The following is an 18,022-nucleotide window of genomic DNA, read 5'->3' on the forward strand; positions in this document are numbered from 1 at the left end:
CGACACGCCGCCTCTTAAACTTCAAAAGGGAAATTCTCTGCGCTCCATCCCTCCTAACATTCACTTCTTTCTCTATCCAGCCAAGCAAAAGATACAAAGAGAAACCCTCGGACCATCCGAATTTTCTGCTTCATGATTTCAATGAGAACATAAAAACACACTCACGCACGGATCAACACAAGAATGCACCCAAAACAAGAAAACAAAAATATGAAATGACGCCTAAGAATACCAAAGAAACTGCTTGTTCTGCACATCCACATCTCTCCACCCACTCCTGTTCTCTACATTTATATTTGAATCTTCTCTGTGTGCACTATGTTCTTCTTTCAGTCCAGAGGCAGCAGCTCCCTCTACAGGCAACAAAACGTTACTGCACTCTTTTCTCATCCACATCTCTAATGCTTTCCTTTGTTTTTATGCACTGCTTACTTACTCACTTTACTCCTCATTCAGTAATTTCTGCAGTCTTTTGTTAGTCTTTAAAATTCTCCCATAAAGTATAAAAGAATCAAAAATGTAAAGCTGTTCACGCCTGCAAAACATATGTCCAAATTTGGGATCAAATAGAACAAATATACAGAAGATGCTTTAAATAAGGATCCCAAGAAAAACTGCAGTAACTGTGGGAATAAGATGGATAAGTTGAACATCTTTGTCTGAGTGAGCAGACTTCTAAAGTGGAGTTTGAGTGCAGAGAACAAAATGTTCACACTTTGGGTTCCCTGACCCAAATGATCAGTGCCAACTGTAAAAATCTTGGTGTCATATTTGACAAGAAGCTCAGTCTCGACCTGCATGTCAACCATTTTGTTCAGTCTTGCTCTATGCAGCTCAGAAGACTCTCCAAGGTTTGTTCAGTTTTATCTAGAAAAAACTAAGAGACAGTAAAACATGCTAATAGATCAGATATATCAAAGTCCTCTTACATGCCCGGTCTTAACCTGAGGTCCTCAGAAATCAAGGTTGAGGACTAAAGGTGACCGGGCCTTCTCCATCAGAGCCCCCACCCTCTGGAAAAACCTCCCTGAGGAGACTGGCAAGCTCTTTGTCCTGCTTTAAATCTCCTTTACAAACAAATTTTGCAGTTTCCATAGATTACAAAACTATGGATTTGAATAAAAAGGAGAAATGTAATAAGGTTACAAAAAGTTTGCAAAGTAAAGGTTGTGGATACAAAGTACATTTAATAGTCTGCAATTTGCAAACTTTATTAAACTTATTACATTTATGCTTGTATTTAAATCCAAAGTTTTGTAAACTGCATCAGGAGTTTGCATCGGTACATTTAGTTTTAAACATTTTGTTCTTTGCACACAAACTCCACTTTATGAGTCTGCTCACTCAGACAAAGATGTACAACTTGAGTTGAAATGTAGTCTATAAAAAGAATAAGTAATCAAATTAATAACAGTTTGCAAAGTTACAGGTGAGGATACAAACTTCATTAAATACATTTGCACAGAACGCTGTTAGCAAATAAAGTTTTTAGATTTATTAAGTATTAAATCTGGAAACGCGCTGACAAAATGAGTAAAGCAGAAGCCTTTGATATGCACGTTGAGGTAAACTTTGTCCTGTAAACTGTGTCGCACTAAGTGTCCTTTAGGTGAGACATTAGGTCAAAAAGGAAAAAGTTATAAAAGTAAGGTTTCAAACAAACAACATGCAAAAAGAACTGAGGTGCTCCTTGATCATGTTTTATATTTGTTTTCACACCCTCAAGGTGCATCTTCGATTTTAGGTGGGGTTTTTTTTAACTGAAAGCATCACTTTTAACCATCAATAGGTGTGAACTGTGAGTAAACCAACAAACCTGCTAAAACCAAAGCACCGGGCTGCCGAAAAATGAGACAGTCTACGAAAGTTGTGAAGCGCTTGTTCCCACACAGCGAGAAAGTCGTCCTGCCCACGCTAAGAAGGAGAAAATAAAGAAGTTATTGTACAGTACCAGCACCAACACTGCTTGACTACCTTTAGAGAACATGTTGGGTGTGGGAGGATGAAGATGGTGATGAGTACTGTTTGTTTTCTGAGTGTTTAACAAGGAGCGCAGAGAAATACAGCAACAATAGAGAGGCTGTTAGAAAAGAGCAAGATGGGGGACGGCGTTTTCTTAGAAAGATCTCTGCTGTTAATAAACTTTTGAGCTCTTTCAAACTTTGAATAAAAGATATTTAAGGCCAGAGGGTGCTTGATTATATCCTGTTTTAATAAGAATGCATGCACACAGAACGCCAGATGATAAAGAAACGAATCACCTAGAACATACAAAGTTACAAAAACTACAAACTGGAGACAGGGGTAGACCAAGCGGCAACATCCGGTGTTGACAAAAGAAGCCGTTGCAGAAGTGAAAAATCCTGCAGTTCATCAGGTGTCCACTAGAGGCTGGCTGCAGAATCACCAGAAGTCACATACACACCCATTCAGCCTGTTTTTACATCAGATCAGCTGTTCTGGGTCCAAAAAAAAACATCTACTGCTTTACAAAAATGTCTATCTCTGCAGGGATCCTTTCTGTTATGTTGTTATCAGACACTAAGAATAACAATCAGAGCCTGTCGGTGACAAAAACAACTTGAAGTCAACGCACTTTGATCAGCAATTCATCACATCATTCAAGCAACCTCCAAATTTTATCTACTTATTAATAATTTAGACCCTAACATGTGTTTATTTAAATCGGACCAATGTATTAAAGATACAATATTTAACTTGAAATGTGAACCTAAACACAAGAGCAATGTTTTCTGTTTCCATACAGCTCCTCTATCGCCTAAAGAAGCTTCTGCAAACATGACTCATGATGAACTACTCCCTAAAACTAAAGACGTGCATGCCAACACTGTTATACAACAATCTGTATTTCTTTTAAACGTCCTTTGACAGAGCAGCTTGGCGTCGTTTTCTGGGCTAACCTGTCAATCAAACAGCTTCTTTGCAGGTGTTGCTCACGATCACATGTAGAAGAAAGCAACAGGTAAACATAAAATTCATGCGCTAGGTTTTTAGAAAAGAGGAGTAAACATGTGGAGAGGAAGAGAGGAGGAGAAAATGGAGAAAATGGAGAGATAGGAGGAGGAGAAGAGGCAGAAAGGGAGGAACAGATGTGGGTGGGTGTTCCCCAGACAGGAGTGTGAGGATAGCCACTCTGAAGCGAGCAGGATGAGTCATAATTTACACTCAGACACCCGCCCACACACACACACACACACACACACACACGCTAACACTGAGTCACAGACACGGGGGAAGTCCACTGTTACCTAGGTAACTAACGATTAGTGACGCAGGTGGATCTCCGAGCGGAGGGGAGGAAACACCTGCTGAATGCTGAGAGGACGACACACAGACAGACACACACACACACACACACACACACACACACACACACACACACCTGGCATCAATTACATTCATCATGCTGCGTCTCTGACTTTTATCTCCGCTCGGTCTGCAGGGTTTTCTCTCTCACACACACACACACACTCACACACTCACACAGACACACACTGTTGCTGACCATCTTTTCCTTTCCTTGTTCCCTTTCCTCTAACCTCCTATCCTTGTCTCCTCACATCTTGTCCATTCTCTTTTTTTCATCTCCTAATCCCCTCTTGTTTCCTCTAACCTCCTTTCCTTGTCTCCTATCCTCACTGTCGCCTCCTATCCTTGTCTTCTTTCTTGTATTATTTCCTTGTATCTTTTCCTCTCTTTTTTTGTCTCCTATGGTCTACTTCCTCCTTTCCTTTATCCTCTCCATTTACTCTTATTTAGTCTCCTGTCCTCTTGGCTCCTCTCTCCTTAAATTGTTTGTCTCCTCTCCTGTTTGTTTTTTAATCTCCTTTCTATGTCTCCTCACTCCTCCTTTCCTTGTCCCATGATCTGTTCTCTTATCTCCCCCTCCGTTGTCTCCTATGGACTCTTCTCGTCTTGTCTCCCCGCCTTTCCTAGTGTACTTATACATCTCCTTCCCTTTTCTACTATGGTCAGCTTTCCTCCTCCCATCCTGTCTTATCTCCTTTCCTCGTCTTCTTGCCTTCCCTTTCATCTTCTTCCCTACTCGTCGCCTCTCTTTGTACCGTCACTAACTCAGCGGGGAGGAGGAGAGAGGGAATGGAGGGACTAAATTATTCATTCACACCCCCTCCCTCTCTCTTCATGTCTGTCTGCTGTCTCTGGCATCTTGAGTCCCCCTCCTCTCTTTCTCTCCTCCTTATACCTTCGTCTTTCTAATCCCACATTTCCACAGCAGGCGGGAATGATCTCTATCTCTACGGGGTATCAGGAAATTCCCAAGGATACAGTATATGTATCACAAGAGGAGGCAGAGTTAAACATGTGAAATGTGGTTTTGTTTCTCTTACTCTACAGAATCTAAACATCAGAAAGTAAGAAAAATAGCTTCAACATGCTACACTTTCCAAATCAGGAACAAGTGAGTCTGAAACAGCGAAGCCAGGAGAGCAACTTTATAAATTAAACTTCTTTGTGCAAATTTAAAGCTTAAAAATTGATCAAACCCACCAAACAGTCTCTATCCAGGGAACTTGAGGTTCAATTTAGTAACCTAGCAACAATACGGGCAGAGAAGCGCTCTGACACTGAGGTCATGATCGCTGGCCGTGCAGCCCTCGTGGACACAGGCCCTTAAAGGTCTCTCAGTTGATTTAGACTTTATTTGTCCTCAAGAGGAAATACACTAATGGAGAGCTGTCAGAGTGAGGGGCTGCACATGCAGGCTTGTGCTCCTCTAAACACCTCACATATTTACTATTGATCCTCTTTTGAAAGCTTCCTGTTTTGAAGCCTTTGGGGACATTTGAAGGGGAGTTTCCTGAAAGTGTCGTTCTAATAATTCTGCTGCTGTTGCTGCTTTGAAGTGTGAAGTAATAACAGTGAAAGTCAATCTGAGTTAGTCATCCCCTCCGTGACCGTCTGCTGGAGGTTTCTAAAAAATAAAAAACTGTCTACTCTCGGCACATTTCTTAGGAAAGTATTCTTATAGATTTTCTGTTTTTCCTCCATTTTGGGATCTTCCCACTGAGGTCAGAGCGGCTGCTTAAGCAGGAGGTTTTTTTAATCAGTAGCAATTTTCAACGCTAAATGATGACAGATGAAAATGGGAGACGTCTGCGTCAGACTGCTTACATAATCGCTCCAGATCTTTACCCCACCAAAAAAAGTCTGAACCACAGACAAAGACGAGAGGAGAGGAGAGGAGAGGAGAGGAGAGGAGAGGAGAGGAGAGGAGAGGGAAGAAGACGGGGAGAGAGGGGAGGAACTGCAGGGATGGGATGGGGGAGAGTTAACAGAGACAGAGGAGACAAATGCTGCAAGCAGGAGTTTGATGAAAGGAGTTTCTGAAAGTCTGAGGAGGTGGAGGAGAGTTTGAAAATATGTTTATATAATGTGCAAATGTGGAGAATGTAAAAAGTGGGACAGACTGAGGCAAAGTGAGGCGCTATAATAAGATGTTTTCAGTGACATTTATCTTAGTTTATATTATATTTCACATGCAGCTACAACAGTAAAGCAAACATCTTGAGGCTAAAATGAATCTAATACATTAGACACAGAGAGAAAGGTATCATTATTTTTGAAGCAGTGTGTCAAAAGCGCGTTATCTAAATCTCTCTTTACATGGATTACACCGTGCAGTCAGTCAAGTAGTCTGCCGTGAAGCCTCTTTATCCCTCTCTATAATCCAAACATGTCCTCTCCACTTAACCTGCTCTTCATGGCTGCAGTTTATACCTGACTGCAATGAGGCTGCAGCTTTCTATGGAATACGATCATTTCTGGGAGAACGGGTGGTACCGCTTTATTTTCTGGACTGTCCGCAGGAGAAATTGGTCTGGAAAGAGCGTCAGTGAAACAGCTTATTTCTACCTACCTCGTAAATCTGTTTTAAGTAGGGCTGCAAACTATGGAACTATGGTGGTGAAAAGTGTTAAAGGAGGCAGTCAGGGGAGATACATCGGTCATACACACACACTGAACTTTCATCCAAGAGACCAGGGTTCGACCCACGTGAAATAAAAGTCAAGGTGCATGCTGCACAGCTGTGTTTATATGTATGCAAAACGATGCATGCACTTAGACTGTAAATGTTAATGGATGAAGCCTGAGTGACGTCACCCATCGGTTACTGCAGGGAGCTTTGGAGGCTCATCAGCCGCCGCCATGTTGGAAATCCTGTCTCAGTCTAACTTTCAGTCGACATAACGACAGGCTGAGAGCTGGAGCTGAAGCGGGTTTTAATCCTACTTAGAACTGTTACAAAGCGCCCGCCTGTCAATTAGGTCGACCAGGCGCCTGACTCGTATCGTTCATAAAATCTAAACTGAAATTCTCCCAGGGAAGTGTGTGCATGTGAGGACAATAACTAATCAGACCAATATCGTTGTTTGAACCAGCCTCAAGTGGACACTCGGGGAACTGCAGTTTTTTACACTTCCTAATTTTTCAACACCGGAGGTTGCTGCTTGATTTCTACCAATATTTAAACACTGTACATTCTTTCTGTATAAGAGCCCTGTATTTAAACACATTGAATGCAATCAAATATGGTGGATGTTTAAAACGGCCGTCCTCATAAGTTTGATTTTTAAAATCTAAAATAATTTGGCATATTCTTTGAACACCTTGGTGCCGGTCCTTTCACGTTGGTAAGTTACACTTGCGGGCTTCCCCTGGAAAACCCCCGCGACCGGGCCATCGTCAGAGAAATCGAATACGTCTGTCGATACTCGTTTGTGCACTCTGTCTCTGTTATGTGCAGTGATATGGATCTGAAAGCTCTCACAGTGAGAGGAGAATTAAATGGTTTCACATGAGCTCTGCTAAACCACAACTCCCAGAGGTATTTTCCAGTGTAACAGCCCTTTCATGAAGCATCACAGTGGTTTAATTCTCCCGTCTCTGAGTGTGTGTACACCACTGTAACCTGCTGATCTCTCTGTAATTAGTCCGTCATGTCTTGAGGGGGTTATTGTTTGATTGCATTCACAACACTGGCATAAACACACTGAACACCGCTATCACAGATTAAAAACATAATTAACACAACGTTTTGCATGAAATAACACGACAGAATTTAAACTGTCTGCTCCATATTTCCAAAAAGGAGAAGTTTAAAGTCAACTTTTTACAAATATAAGATCCTGTTTGCACGGCCAACTGAATAAGACACTCAATTATTTCTGAATAACGGGAAGAGAGTGGGCGGGTTAATTATACGACAAGCGATAAAACTTTGTTCGGCTTTTAAAACTCAACAAAGACATTTTTCTTTTTATTGCAACCCACATTCATTCACATGCTGAGCAAGAACTAAACCCTTTTGTCTGAGCGGAACAATTGGTTATTATTTTAGGCTGTTTTGGTTTGAAGACGCTCGTTATTCTCGACACTTCTCTGCAAAGAAAAGTTAGTAAGTAAGATGGCGGATCGTTGGAAAAAGGATGTTTGCACTGCTATGATTGAACAAAGGAAGTCAAAGAGGCTAGAAAGAAACACTCAGCAATCTAAATAAAAGCTTTAGTAACTCAAAAAGGAAGCAGTTCTGTTCCAAGCTGTGTAAAAATACAGATGTAAGAGTGACACTTCAAGGTACATGGGTTACTAGAGGAGGGGTACACCCACCCTAATCTTCAAAAAATACTTATTCTCAAACTTTTAGGATCGTCTCCATTATTTAGAGAAATTTAGAAAGCAGGAAGTCTCTCTCCTTCACAGTCTGTGTGATCGCTGTGACCCCCCCTCTATGTCCCGGTCACCTCCATTCAGCTCAGCAGAGTTCAGATACAACTTAAGAAACCCACTCCTCATCACATCCTGCATTCTTCTATCTATCACCATCACCACCAGGGCCTAGACTCCATCACTGACAGCTGTACAATACAGTCCTGCAGACAGGCGTGACAGAGTGACGCCTGACGTATCAGCTGCTCTGAGAGTCAGTTCATGTTGTTCAGTGTGTTTCTCTTTATCACCAGCTGTGTCAGAATTATGGCGTTTTGTTAGGAATATCATTAAAGTTGGTGTTGGTGAGGTTGTACGGTGGCTGGGAAGTGAAAAAAACAAAATTACAAGATGTGAAACACTGAATTTGGTACATTCCCTTTCCGTCAAGATTCTGTCGTTTGTAAATTTGTCTCAGCGCTTGTAAGGTGTTTCACATGTTGTAAATTAAGTTTTGTCTTTTGTTAAAGTGTTTTTGGTTTTGTAATTTTGTTTTTTCAAAACGTAAATTTGTGTCAAACTTTGTAAAAGTGTTTTGCACTTCCCAACCATCGTAATGTTGCCATAAAGTGTAACATCATGGTTTTTTTTTATAACATTGTCAGTCATATTAAATTCCAAACAAATGTTACTCAACTGGAAAAAAAACATTCAATACAATGCAGATGTTTTTGTTTCATTCAGCACAGCTGGAGAACGTGGTGTCTCCTTCAGCCATCTTTCTGCTCTGAAAGCTCTTTTTGTTTGTTTTACACTTTAGGTAGTTTTAGCATTTCAAGCAACCTCAAAACATTAATTATTCTATTTCCTGTCAGCCATGTTTCCTGCAAACTCTAAAATTAACTTCAGGCAACTTTTGAAAACTTTCAAAGACAGAATTGGTGTGTTTAAGAAATAAAAAAGCCTAATACAAGTTTAATTAAGTGAATAAGTAATCCCATCTTACCTGCTTCAGTTTTGCCCAAAGCAGCCTTTATTCTCCTCTCTGCTACGCTCAGTATGAACTCAAAGTCCATAACTAACTAACACACACCTGTTGACACCAGAACATTCGACTCCTGTATGAAAACAAACCTCTTAAATTCACAGGGTCACACACTTACACACAGACACACACAGTGAGTGGGACAGATATGGCGATTATGTCATGCTGGGCTGTCATCAAGCTAAAGGTTAGCGCAGATGAGCTAAGACTAAAAGTGGGCTCAAGTGTGTTTGTGATGGAGAGGCAGAACAGAAGGAAACAGAGATAAAGAGTGAGAGCTCATCCATGATGTAACCTATGTTTATTTTTACACTTTCAAAAGATAGATTCACGTTTTGGTGGAAGAAAATAAAACTACTGACGGGCCGGCGGAGGAATATTTGATTTGAACATTTAATTTTACAAGAGTGTAACCTGGCAACTGGTGCAGCTAGGTGTTGTAGTCAAGACCACTAACCGAGACCGAGACGTACCGGAGACCTGAGTGCTCAGAGACCGAGACAAGACCCAGACATTTAGGGATCGAGACCGAGTCAAGACCAAGACCAAGACCAAGGCAGGGGGAGACCGAGACAAGACCCAGACATTTAGGGATCGAGACCGAGTCAAGACCAAGACCAAGACCAAGGCAGGGGGAGACTGAGACCAAGACCAAGGCAGGGGGAGACTGAGACCAAGACCAAGGCAGGGGGAGACTGAGACCAAGACTAAGGCAGGGGGAGACCGAGACCAAGACCAAGGCAGGGGGGGGACCAAGACCAAGACATTTAGGGATCGAAACCGAGTCAAGACCAAGACCAAGGCAGAGGGAGACCGAGACCAAGACCAAGGCAGAGGGAGACCAAGACCAAGACCAAGACCAAGACCAAGAACAAGGCAGGGGGAGAACGAGAAAAGACCGAGACATTTAGGGATCGAGACAGAGTCAAGACCAAGACCAAGACCAAGGCAGGGGGAGACCAAGACCAAGGCAGGGGGGACTGAGACCAAGACCCAGACATTTAGGGATCGAGACGGAGTCAAGACCAAGACCAAGACCAAGACCAAGGCATGGGGAGACCGAGACAAGACCAAGACCAAGACCAAGGCAGAGGGAGACTGAGACCAAGACCAAGGCAGGGGGGGACTGGGGGGACCAAGACCGAGACATTTAGGGATCGAGACAGAGTCAAACCAAGACCAAGACCAAGACCAAGACCAAGGCAGAGGGAGACTGAGACCAAGACCAAGGCAGAGGGAGACTGAGACCAAGACCAAGACCATAGAAAGGGGCACGTTAAGCCCAAAGAAAGGAGCCTCATGCTGTGTGTGACTCTCAGAGCTCCAACAGTTGAACAGTTTTGAAGAGTCAGAGAGGGCGAGAGTTGTTGTCGAGGGATTCTCTGCTTCTTATCATTCAGTCTGTGAAAACACTTCTTAGCCGAGCCTTTGATGCCCGGCTGCTTTTCAAGAGCACTTGGAAAAATAACACTCAGCACTCACTCGCTCTTGACAGAAACCTGGAGCGAGAGCTGTCCAAACACACACACACACACACACACACACACACACACACACACCTCCTTCCTCACCTTTCCTCTGTTGCTCATTACTTCATTTAGAAAATTACTGTTTTCACTCAGAGTCGCACTAATCAGCAGCCCCCGCTTTTTTTTTTTTTCTTAGTCTGACACGATTCAATCTGCGCCTGTTTACTGAAAAGCAGAAATAAATCCATGTTTTGCACGGTGGATTCTGGGTGATGGTTCTGCACAGAGATGTTGGAAAAGTTTAAAGTGTGAGTAATCCCAGTAACTTTAACACAATTTAAAAAACGTTATCGCAAACAAATTTAGGAAAAGGAAAAATGCACAAGATCGTTTTTCTACGTGCCAAGTTCAGTTAGGTTTGTTCTGATTATATAAACGACCTGAGTAACTGCAGTGTGTGTGATTAGCTGACAGCTCGGGAGTGTGTTATACGTGTGTGTGTGTGTGTGTGTGTGTGTGTGTGTGTGTGACGTACATGAAAGTTCAGTAAAAGCAGACAAAGTCATAAAGTCTTTCTGCAGAGTCAGTGTTTGAACAATGAGGCCATGAGCTAATGAATGCAAAAACACACATGCATGTACACACACACACACACACACACACACACACACACACACACACACACACACACACACACACACACACACACACACACAACACACACACAGGGAGCATATAAGTACTGCACCAGCACCCTCCATGTGACCTTAGAGGACAGACATCACGTTGATGTGTGTCACTTTTTTGTCAACTCATCACCTTTGCACACTGTAACAGCACGCACACAGAAACACACACTCTCACACAAACACACACACACACACACACGCAGAAACACACACACACACACAAACACTGCAGTTAATTTTTTGCAAGCTTGAAAAAAACATGATTCATTTTCATTTTGAAGGTTGACTTCTGCTTAATTAGTTTCTTGGCAGGTTGGAGACTAAAATAGAATCTAAATATATTTCGTTTAATAAATAATTTGCAGTGTGTGTGTGTGTGTGTGTGTGTGTGTGTATTTTTCTTGCAGACACAGATCGGAGTTGGCACCAACCCCACTGCTATACTCCAGTGCTTGAATAAAATATAAAGTACAAGGCCTTAATGGCAGCCCTCCAGAGAAGGTGAGCAGTGTGTGTGTGTGTGTGTGTGTGTGTGTGTGTGTGTTTGCACCTATATGTGCTATAAATGGTGAAAGTCTCTATCTGCGGAACCCCACGCGGGACAGAAGACATCGAGTAACATTGCTCTTTATTCCTTTTAAGAATGAATGATACTGATGCCGAGTCCCATTAACAACCCTGGAACTCCATTCACACACTTTCAGATATTTGTAAGAGAAAAACTCTTCTGAGTGAAGGGACCTCTGCACCTCTGAAGAGTATCAACTGTACCCGTCTGTAACCATCCTTAAAATCTGAGTCCTCTGATTTAACTGCATCAATTCCAATATTTAACTGATCTCACTGACTTTTACTGATTCATAAAACCTACATTTAAAATAAATAACTGTGTTTAAGCTAATTCAATGGGCTGATAAATAAAAAGGCCATTAAAAGAAGAGACGCACTGGTCCACTTTTTTTTTCAGTTTCATGCATGTTCTATGTTTGCTTTCTGGTAATTTCATGAAGTCAGACAGAGAGATATTTACTTTTTCTGATTATCCAAGCAAACACCTGTGAATGATCTCCTGACAGAACCTGTGTGAGTAAAACACGGTGACGTTTGCTTTACTTTTGGTCTGAACTAGAGTTGTAGTAAAGACCACACAAACCTAGACCAAGACATATCCAAGACCAGAGTGCTCTGAGACCGAGACAAGACCAAGACATTTAGGGATCGAGACCGAGTCAAGACCAAGACCAAGGTGTTTTGTTTTGCAAACTTTGCAAATCAAATCAAAATGTATTTAATTGTATGTAAAGTAAAATTAAACTTAACTGTTTTTCTACCAACAAATCGGAAACTGAACTTTTTATCGTGCTACCCTTCGAGTCTCCCTTAGACATTCTGATTCATGTTTAAATCCATTCACACTAAACAAAGCTGTATTTGGCCCGGTGGACCTGCCACATAAATTGTGCAATTCAGAGGAAAAAAAAACGCCAACAAATGCTGAGTCAGCAACACTCTGCCTCCTCGGTGTCTGCAGCAGGTCCATATATCACCACAAACTGCGGTGTGTATCACACATAAGCTCACATATAAGCACTTAAAACGCCACTGAAGAGAGTTCATACGTCTCCTTTAATTAGAAGAGAAAGTGAGAGCTAAACCGGGCAAGCTGCTAGAAATCTACACGCCGGGCTGCAGGATGACGGGAAGTGAGTCGCTTCTCGTAAAGATAATGTAAAGCAGATCTTATTTAAATTACTTCTGTGTGTAAGATGTTACTACTTTAGCCAATAAATGTAATATCAACTATGTAGTCTTCAAGGCGATGGAACCAGAAGGGCTAATTCATTTCCGGGTTTTACGACTCAATTACAAAAAGACCTGAAAGTTAACGAGCTCCTCTCATTGGATGCTTTCAAGAGGATGTGAAATGACTCATCAGACACAGTGACTGTGGATGTTCTGCCCGATATATTTATGATTTAGGCCCTAGCATTTTTTCTGAGCATCTTTTTCAATTGTTTCCAATGAGTAGAGAGCTTTAAGGTTAAATTAACAAAAATACATTTCATCAACTTTGTTATCAACTTAACTCAAGGTTCACCTTCTATTTCCCTTTAGCGTACCTTGTGCCTTTGTTTGATATGTCAAAGAGAAATTCAAAAAAAAAGCTTTGGTATTTAGAGTAGGGAACTGTTTGACGCTCCAGGACGTTGAGATGTTTGTATCTTTGTTTTTTCAGTCAAGAATGATCGTCTTGTCTACTTGAAAAGACTGACAGTGATAGGGATATAACAAAAAACATTTCATCTTTAAGTCCGACCACGGCACAAACAAAGAGGGAGTTTTAATCCTGCAGGGTGAAAATGAGTTCAGTGTTGTTTCTATCCCTGCATGTATATCACAGGAGTGCACACGTCCTCTCCAGCAGCCTGCTAGCTTCTGGCCAATTCATCAAATAAACCAGGAGGAGCATAATAAAAATGAATTAAAGCATAAACACTGAGCCCAGAGGACATTTAAAAACACAAACACTGTGTCTGTGTGTTGGCAGGCGCTGAAAAGAATCTCTGAACATTTAGAAGCGCGTACAACTGTTGAGCTCTGTGGAGCAAATTAGTCCTTTCACCTGTGCCAGCACATCAATATTGATTGTGTTTTCTTTGTTTTCACCTTTAATCTGCGAGATTAGAGGTTTATCTGTGGAGCTAGAGACGCCCCGCTTCAGTGTTTTCCCACGGATTACTTTGCAATCACAGATGGCAGACACACGCCTTCTTTTATTGAAATGCTTGTGGACTAATTAGAAAAAAGATTTCTCAAGAAAAGCCGAGAGTTTATAGCTTTAACTTTCATATATGCCTCTAATCTCCAAGTGTGGGACTGAAGATTCAAAATGTGTGTGTCGCTTTCACACATCAGCGTCACCAAACGAAGGGACAGTGCTTTGTAATCAAACAGCTGAAAAAATGACTCTTCAGCATTCGGACACCGAGAGAAGACGCAGCATTAATGTCTCTGACCTCATCGCTCCATCACAATATTCCCTGCTGACTGTTTTCTGTCTGCACTTTCTCAAATATTTACTTTTTGGAGAAAGATTACGATGTTAATGAACAGAGAAGCGTCGGCATATTGAGACTACTGCAGGACAGGAATTCACTTTTCTAACACCACGTTCCCTTTATCTAAGTTCTTCAAATTCTTGCCCAAATAGGTTTTAAGGCTCAGAAGTAAAATGAAATATTGCTCCAACCCTGAAACTATTTTTTTCTTGGGCTTTATGTGCCTTTAATGGAGCAATAGGACAGTGGATAGAGTCAGAAATCAGGGAGAGAGAGAGTTGGGAATGACATGCGGGGAAGGAGCCACAGGCTGAAACTATTTTTAATACATTTTGCTTCATAAATATTTGCCAAATTTCACAGACACCACGTCGATGCTTTTCTACGATGTGAGGCTGTATGTTTGGAGAAACCCTGTAAAATCAAGACTAGCTCACAAATGGATGACTTTGGAGAAGTGGTGTACTGTTCCTTTAATTAAGGCCTGATGAAGTACCCTTGATCACAGAGGACTTAGGGTGATAGCCTGGATATTCAAAACTAATTATTGTAACTCTGAGCCTGTAGAGAGGAATGCTCGCTGGTTTGACCCCTGACCTGCGACCATTTGGTGCATGTTAACCCCTAATCTTTCTTTGCAAATAGTTTCCTGTCTCTCTGCATGCTGCCCGATGAAAGGGTTAAAAAGAGAAACACTGTTGTTGTGAAAATAGTACACATCACTATGCCTACTAAACTTTTAAAATAAAGAGCAGCAAGGTCTGTACAACTGTCTCTGTGACATCCAACATCAACCCTTCTGTCAGTAGGTAAAAAATATGTATCAGCATGTTCTCTATTCGTTTGTTTCTGCAGAGCTGGAGTTGATTTCTGTTTTCACTGTACAAGAGACACGTTGGATGAGTCGTCGCTCAATCACAGGGTCAATATTTAGAGACGGATAACCAACTACGTTCACAGTCACACCTGCAGGCAATTTTAGATTCAGCTACTAACTGAACAAGCTTGTCTGTGGAAGCCAAAGATACAGGGAGAACATGCAAACTCCACATAGAACCAGTGAGACAACAAGGCCAACAACTTCCCAATGGATGCATTCCCAATGAGAATCAAAACAGTGACAGAAAAGATCAGGTGGTTCCCCTCAGGTGTGGAGATATGTTCTCACTCTTATAGTAGTTTGGCCTCATATGTTCATAAAAAAACACAACGCCTGACTCTGAAAAAGTTGCCTCACTTGTGGCCTGCAGTTGTTCTCCGGCTCTCTGCTGGTGCAGTGTCAATATGCCAATAGTGTCAACAATGTGCACTTCCTGTTGCAATGCAAATATCAATCTGTGCCCTCACTCAGTCAGAGTGAGGAGAACATAATGATAACTGTTGAGTGGGGTCAAAGCTTTAATGTACCCTTTGGAAACTGTGTTAATATAGCTGTTACTAAGTGTTTAAGTGTGGTCTTTTCAAACTCTGACAAACCCTCAGTTGGGTTACCTTTAGGCATAAGGCGGTCATATTTTCATGCTCCAAAGTCTGGACCCTTTAGTGTACTGATGCATTGTAAACTTGCCAAAAACGATCATCGATGTGCACTTCATGATGCAACTTAAATCTCAACCTCTGCCGCGGCATCACACAAAGAACAGAAGACAAACAAATCAAACTCATGGGTTCAGAAAAAGCTGAGAAAATCAAACTGTTTCTGCGAGAACTAAAAGACCTGTTGTTGAGCTAAGATGTAAATAAATGTGTTTTTTTTGCAAGTAAGACATCGTGAAAGAGTTTGCTTGCCATAATGGCATCACTGAAAACAGCTCAGAACATGAAGCAGACAGGTGTCCCAACTTGTTGTTTGAAGGTCTATGTGCACAAATCCAACTTTTCTGACGTGTTGCTTGTGATGATCTGACTGTAAAAAGTTGCATTGAAAAATGTATAACGTGTAAAATCAGCCCTGCATCAAATTCAGTCTGCAGCCAAAAGAAAAACACAGTTTCTGTTCCTCCAGCTGAAGTCTAAATAAGGCCATGTGCTGTTTAATCATGCAGGTTACTGGAGCCTGAACGGGTCTACATGCTGCATTAGATTTGATTTTCTGCAGCATCTCTGCCACGCACAGGACGCAGGCACTCTTTTTCTCACGCACTTCCACTGTAGTCAGTTTCTGTGCTAATAAGTTATCTCCTCCTCCCCCGATCACCCCCCCCCCCCTCCTCCTCCCCTCCCTGTATTGCACTCACTTGCTGCACAACTGCGATTGCAGAGAAACACCAGCAAGCAGTCGAACAGTGCAGTCTCGAGAGGGAATCCACGCACACACACGCAATAAAGTCTATTTGTATCACACCCACACGCGCACAGAGACACACACGCGCACACACACAAAAAACTCACCAGTTGGGTTCTTGTTTTTCTTGAGGCTCCTGCCACAAAGACACTGCAGCATATGCGATCCTTTGCTGAAAATGTTGTTCCAAATAAACCGCATGGATTTGGCCGAGACAGGGGAGGAAGAGGAGGAGGAGGTGGAGGAAGAGGAGGTGGGGGACGAGAGGCGCTCCGGATGCGGCAGCCTAAAATTCACCCATTGCAAGGGGGCTAATCCGCCCCCCTGTTTGCATGCCAGCAGAGCCGGCCAGGTGTTGGGCTCAGTTCGGCGGTGCTTCGGCCCCCCAATCTGCACCATAGACAAGAATAAGAGCAGGTAGCCCGGCTCGTCGCCCGGTTTCTCGCCCGGTTCCCCGACGAGCCCAGAGAGCAGCAACCGCAAGTATTCCGCGTCGGTGTCGTCCTCGTGCGGCAGGAAAAGAGCAACCGCTGCAGCGCTTTTCTCCGCGGTCTCCGCCTCCGGCTGCCCCAGCGGCCGGTGCTCCTCAGCGGCGGAGGAAGGGTCGCTGCTGCTGCTGCCGCCCGGCCACCGCGGCGTGAAAAGCCCCCTCTTCAAACTGCGTCGTCTGCCGCGCGGCGCGGAGAGAGGAGCGGCAGCGGCGGACAGGCATGCGGCGGCGCTAGCGTGAAGTCGGCGGTACGCGGCAGCTGTCGGCTTCTGCACAAAAAACCATTGCATATTAGTGAGGATGGCAGGGGTCGGTGCGTCCGTCCGTCCGGGAGGGGGGGAGGAGGAGGAGGGGAGGGGGCGCAGATACACCGGGAGTCCGTCAGAAAGTCGGTGGCATCCCTGTTTCCTTACAACAGACAAGTGCTGCAGCAGGGGGGCTCCTTTCCAAACACACACACACACACACACACACCGCACACACAGGCTGGGTGCAGGATCCTACAGGAGCAGCAGAAGCGCCGGCTCTCTGTTCTGTGGTGTGAGGTGGTCTGTGGTCAGTGGGAGCGCGTGGAGCGAGCAGGTGAATCACTGCAGGGAATCTGAGCTCGCGCCCACTCTGTGTTTTCCTCTTTTAAAAAGTCTTTATTAATATTTAACCCGCGTGTCGGCCTCCACTTCTCAATAATCCATAAGCTCCAATGCGCCAAGACACTGCTGTCTGTCTGATCCTCCTCCTCCTCCTCTTCCTCACCTTGCTGATGAAGAGGAGAAACTGGACTTCAACACTCTGCTGTCTCAAATAGTCCGGAACTACAGAGAAGAAGAAGAAGAAGAAGAAGAAGAAGAGGACTGGCTCGTGCTCCTCTCGCGCTCCTCTCGTGCTTCAGCAGCTTCTTCAGCAGCGCTCGAGACGACCGACGGCCGGTGGGGCGCGAGGAGGTGCACTGACTATCTATACCCAACAAGCGACTAAATCAGAGCAATTAAACCAAACCGCTTTTCCGGGTTGCCCCTCCAAAATAAGAGCATTTGACTTTTTTTTTTTTTTTTAAATCAAGCACACATTCAAGTTATCACGTAGTTCTATTCTTACAGTGCACCCCCCCTCCCACACACACACACACACACACACACACACACACACACACACACACACAACCTATTTAATGTGTTTAATAAGCATTATTATATGTCTTTCTACAAATTGGAAATGGCAGAAATCAATGGGAATAAAATTAACCCCAAATGCACATTCTTATTTGTGAAAAATTTCAGAATTTATAAACAACAATCCT

General features: G+C 43.1%; 1 protein-coding gene across 1 annotated transcript in view; it reads right to left on the minus strand.

Annotated features, from left to right (window-relative positions):
* The window catches only part of LOC110000187 (fibroblast growth factor 14-like), a 54,724-nt gene extending 37,061 nt beyond the window's left edge, over window positions 1-17,663 (minus strand). The window contains exon 1 of the mRNA XM_029281513.2: window positions 16,343-17,663. Coding sequence (XP_029137346.2) covers window positions 16,343-17,015 — 673 coding nt within the window. The 5' untranslated portion in view covers window positions 17,016-17,663. The remainder of the gene's footprint in view (window positions 1-16,342) is intronic.
* Between the last annotated feature and the right edge of the window lie 359 nt (window positions 17,664-18,022).

This window comes from Labrus bergylta, chromosome 24 (assembly GCF_963930695.1).
Source record: "Labrus bergylta chromosome 24, fLabBer1.1, whole genome shotgun sequence".
NCBI classification, from domain to species: Eukaryota; Metazoa; Chordata; class Actinopteri; order Labriformes; family Labridae; genus Labrus; species Labrus bergylta.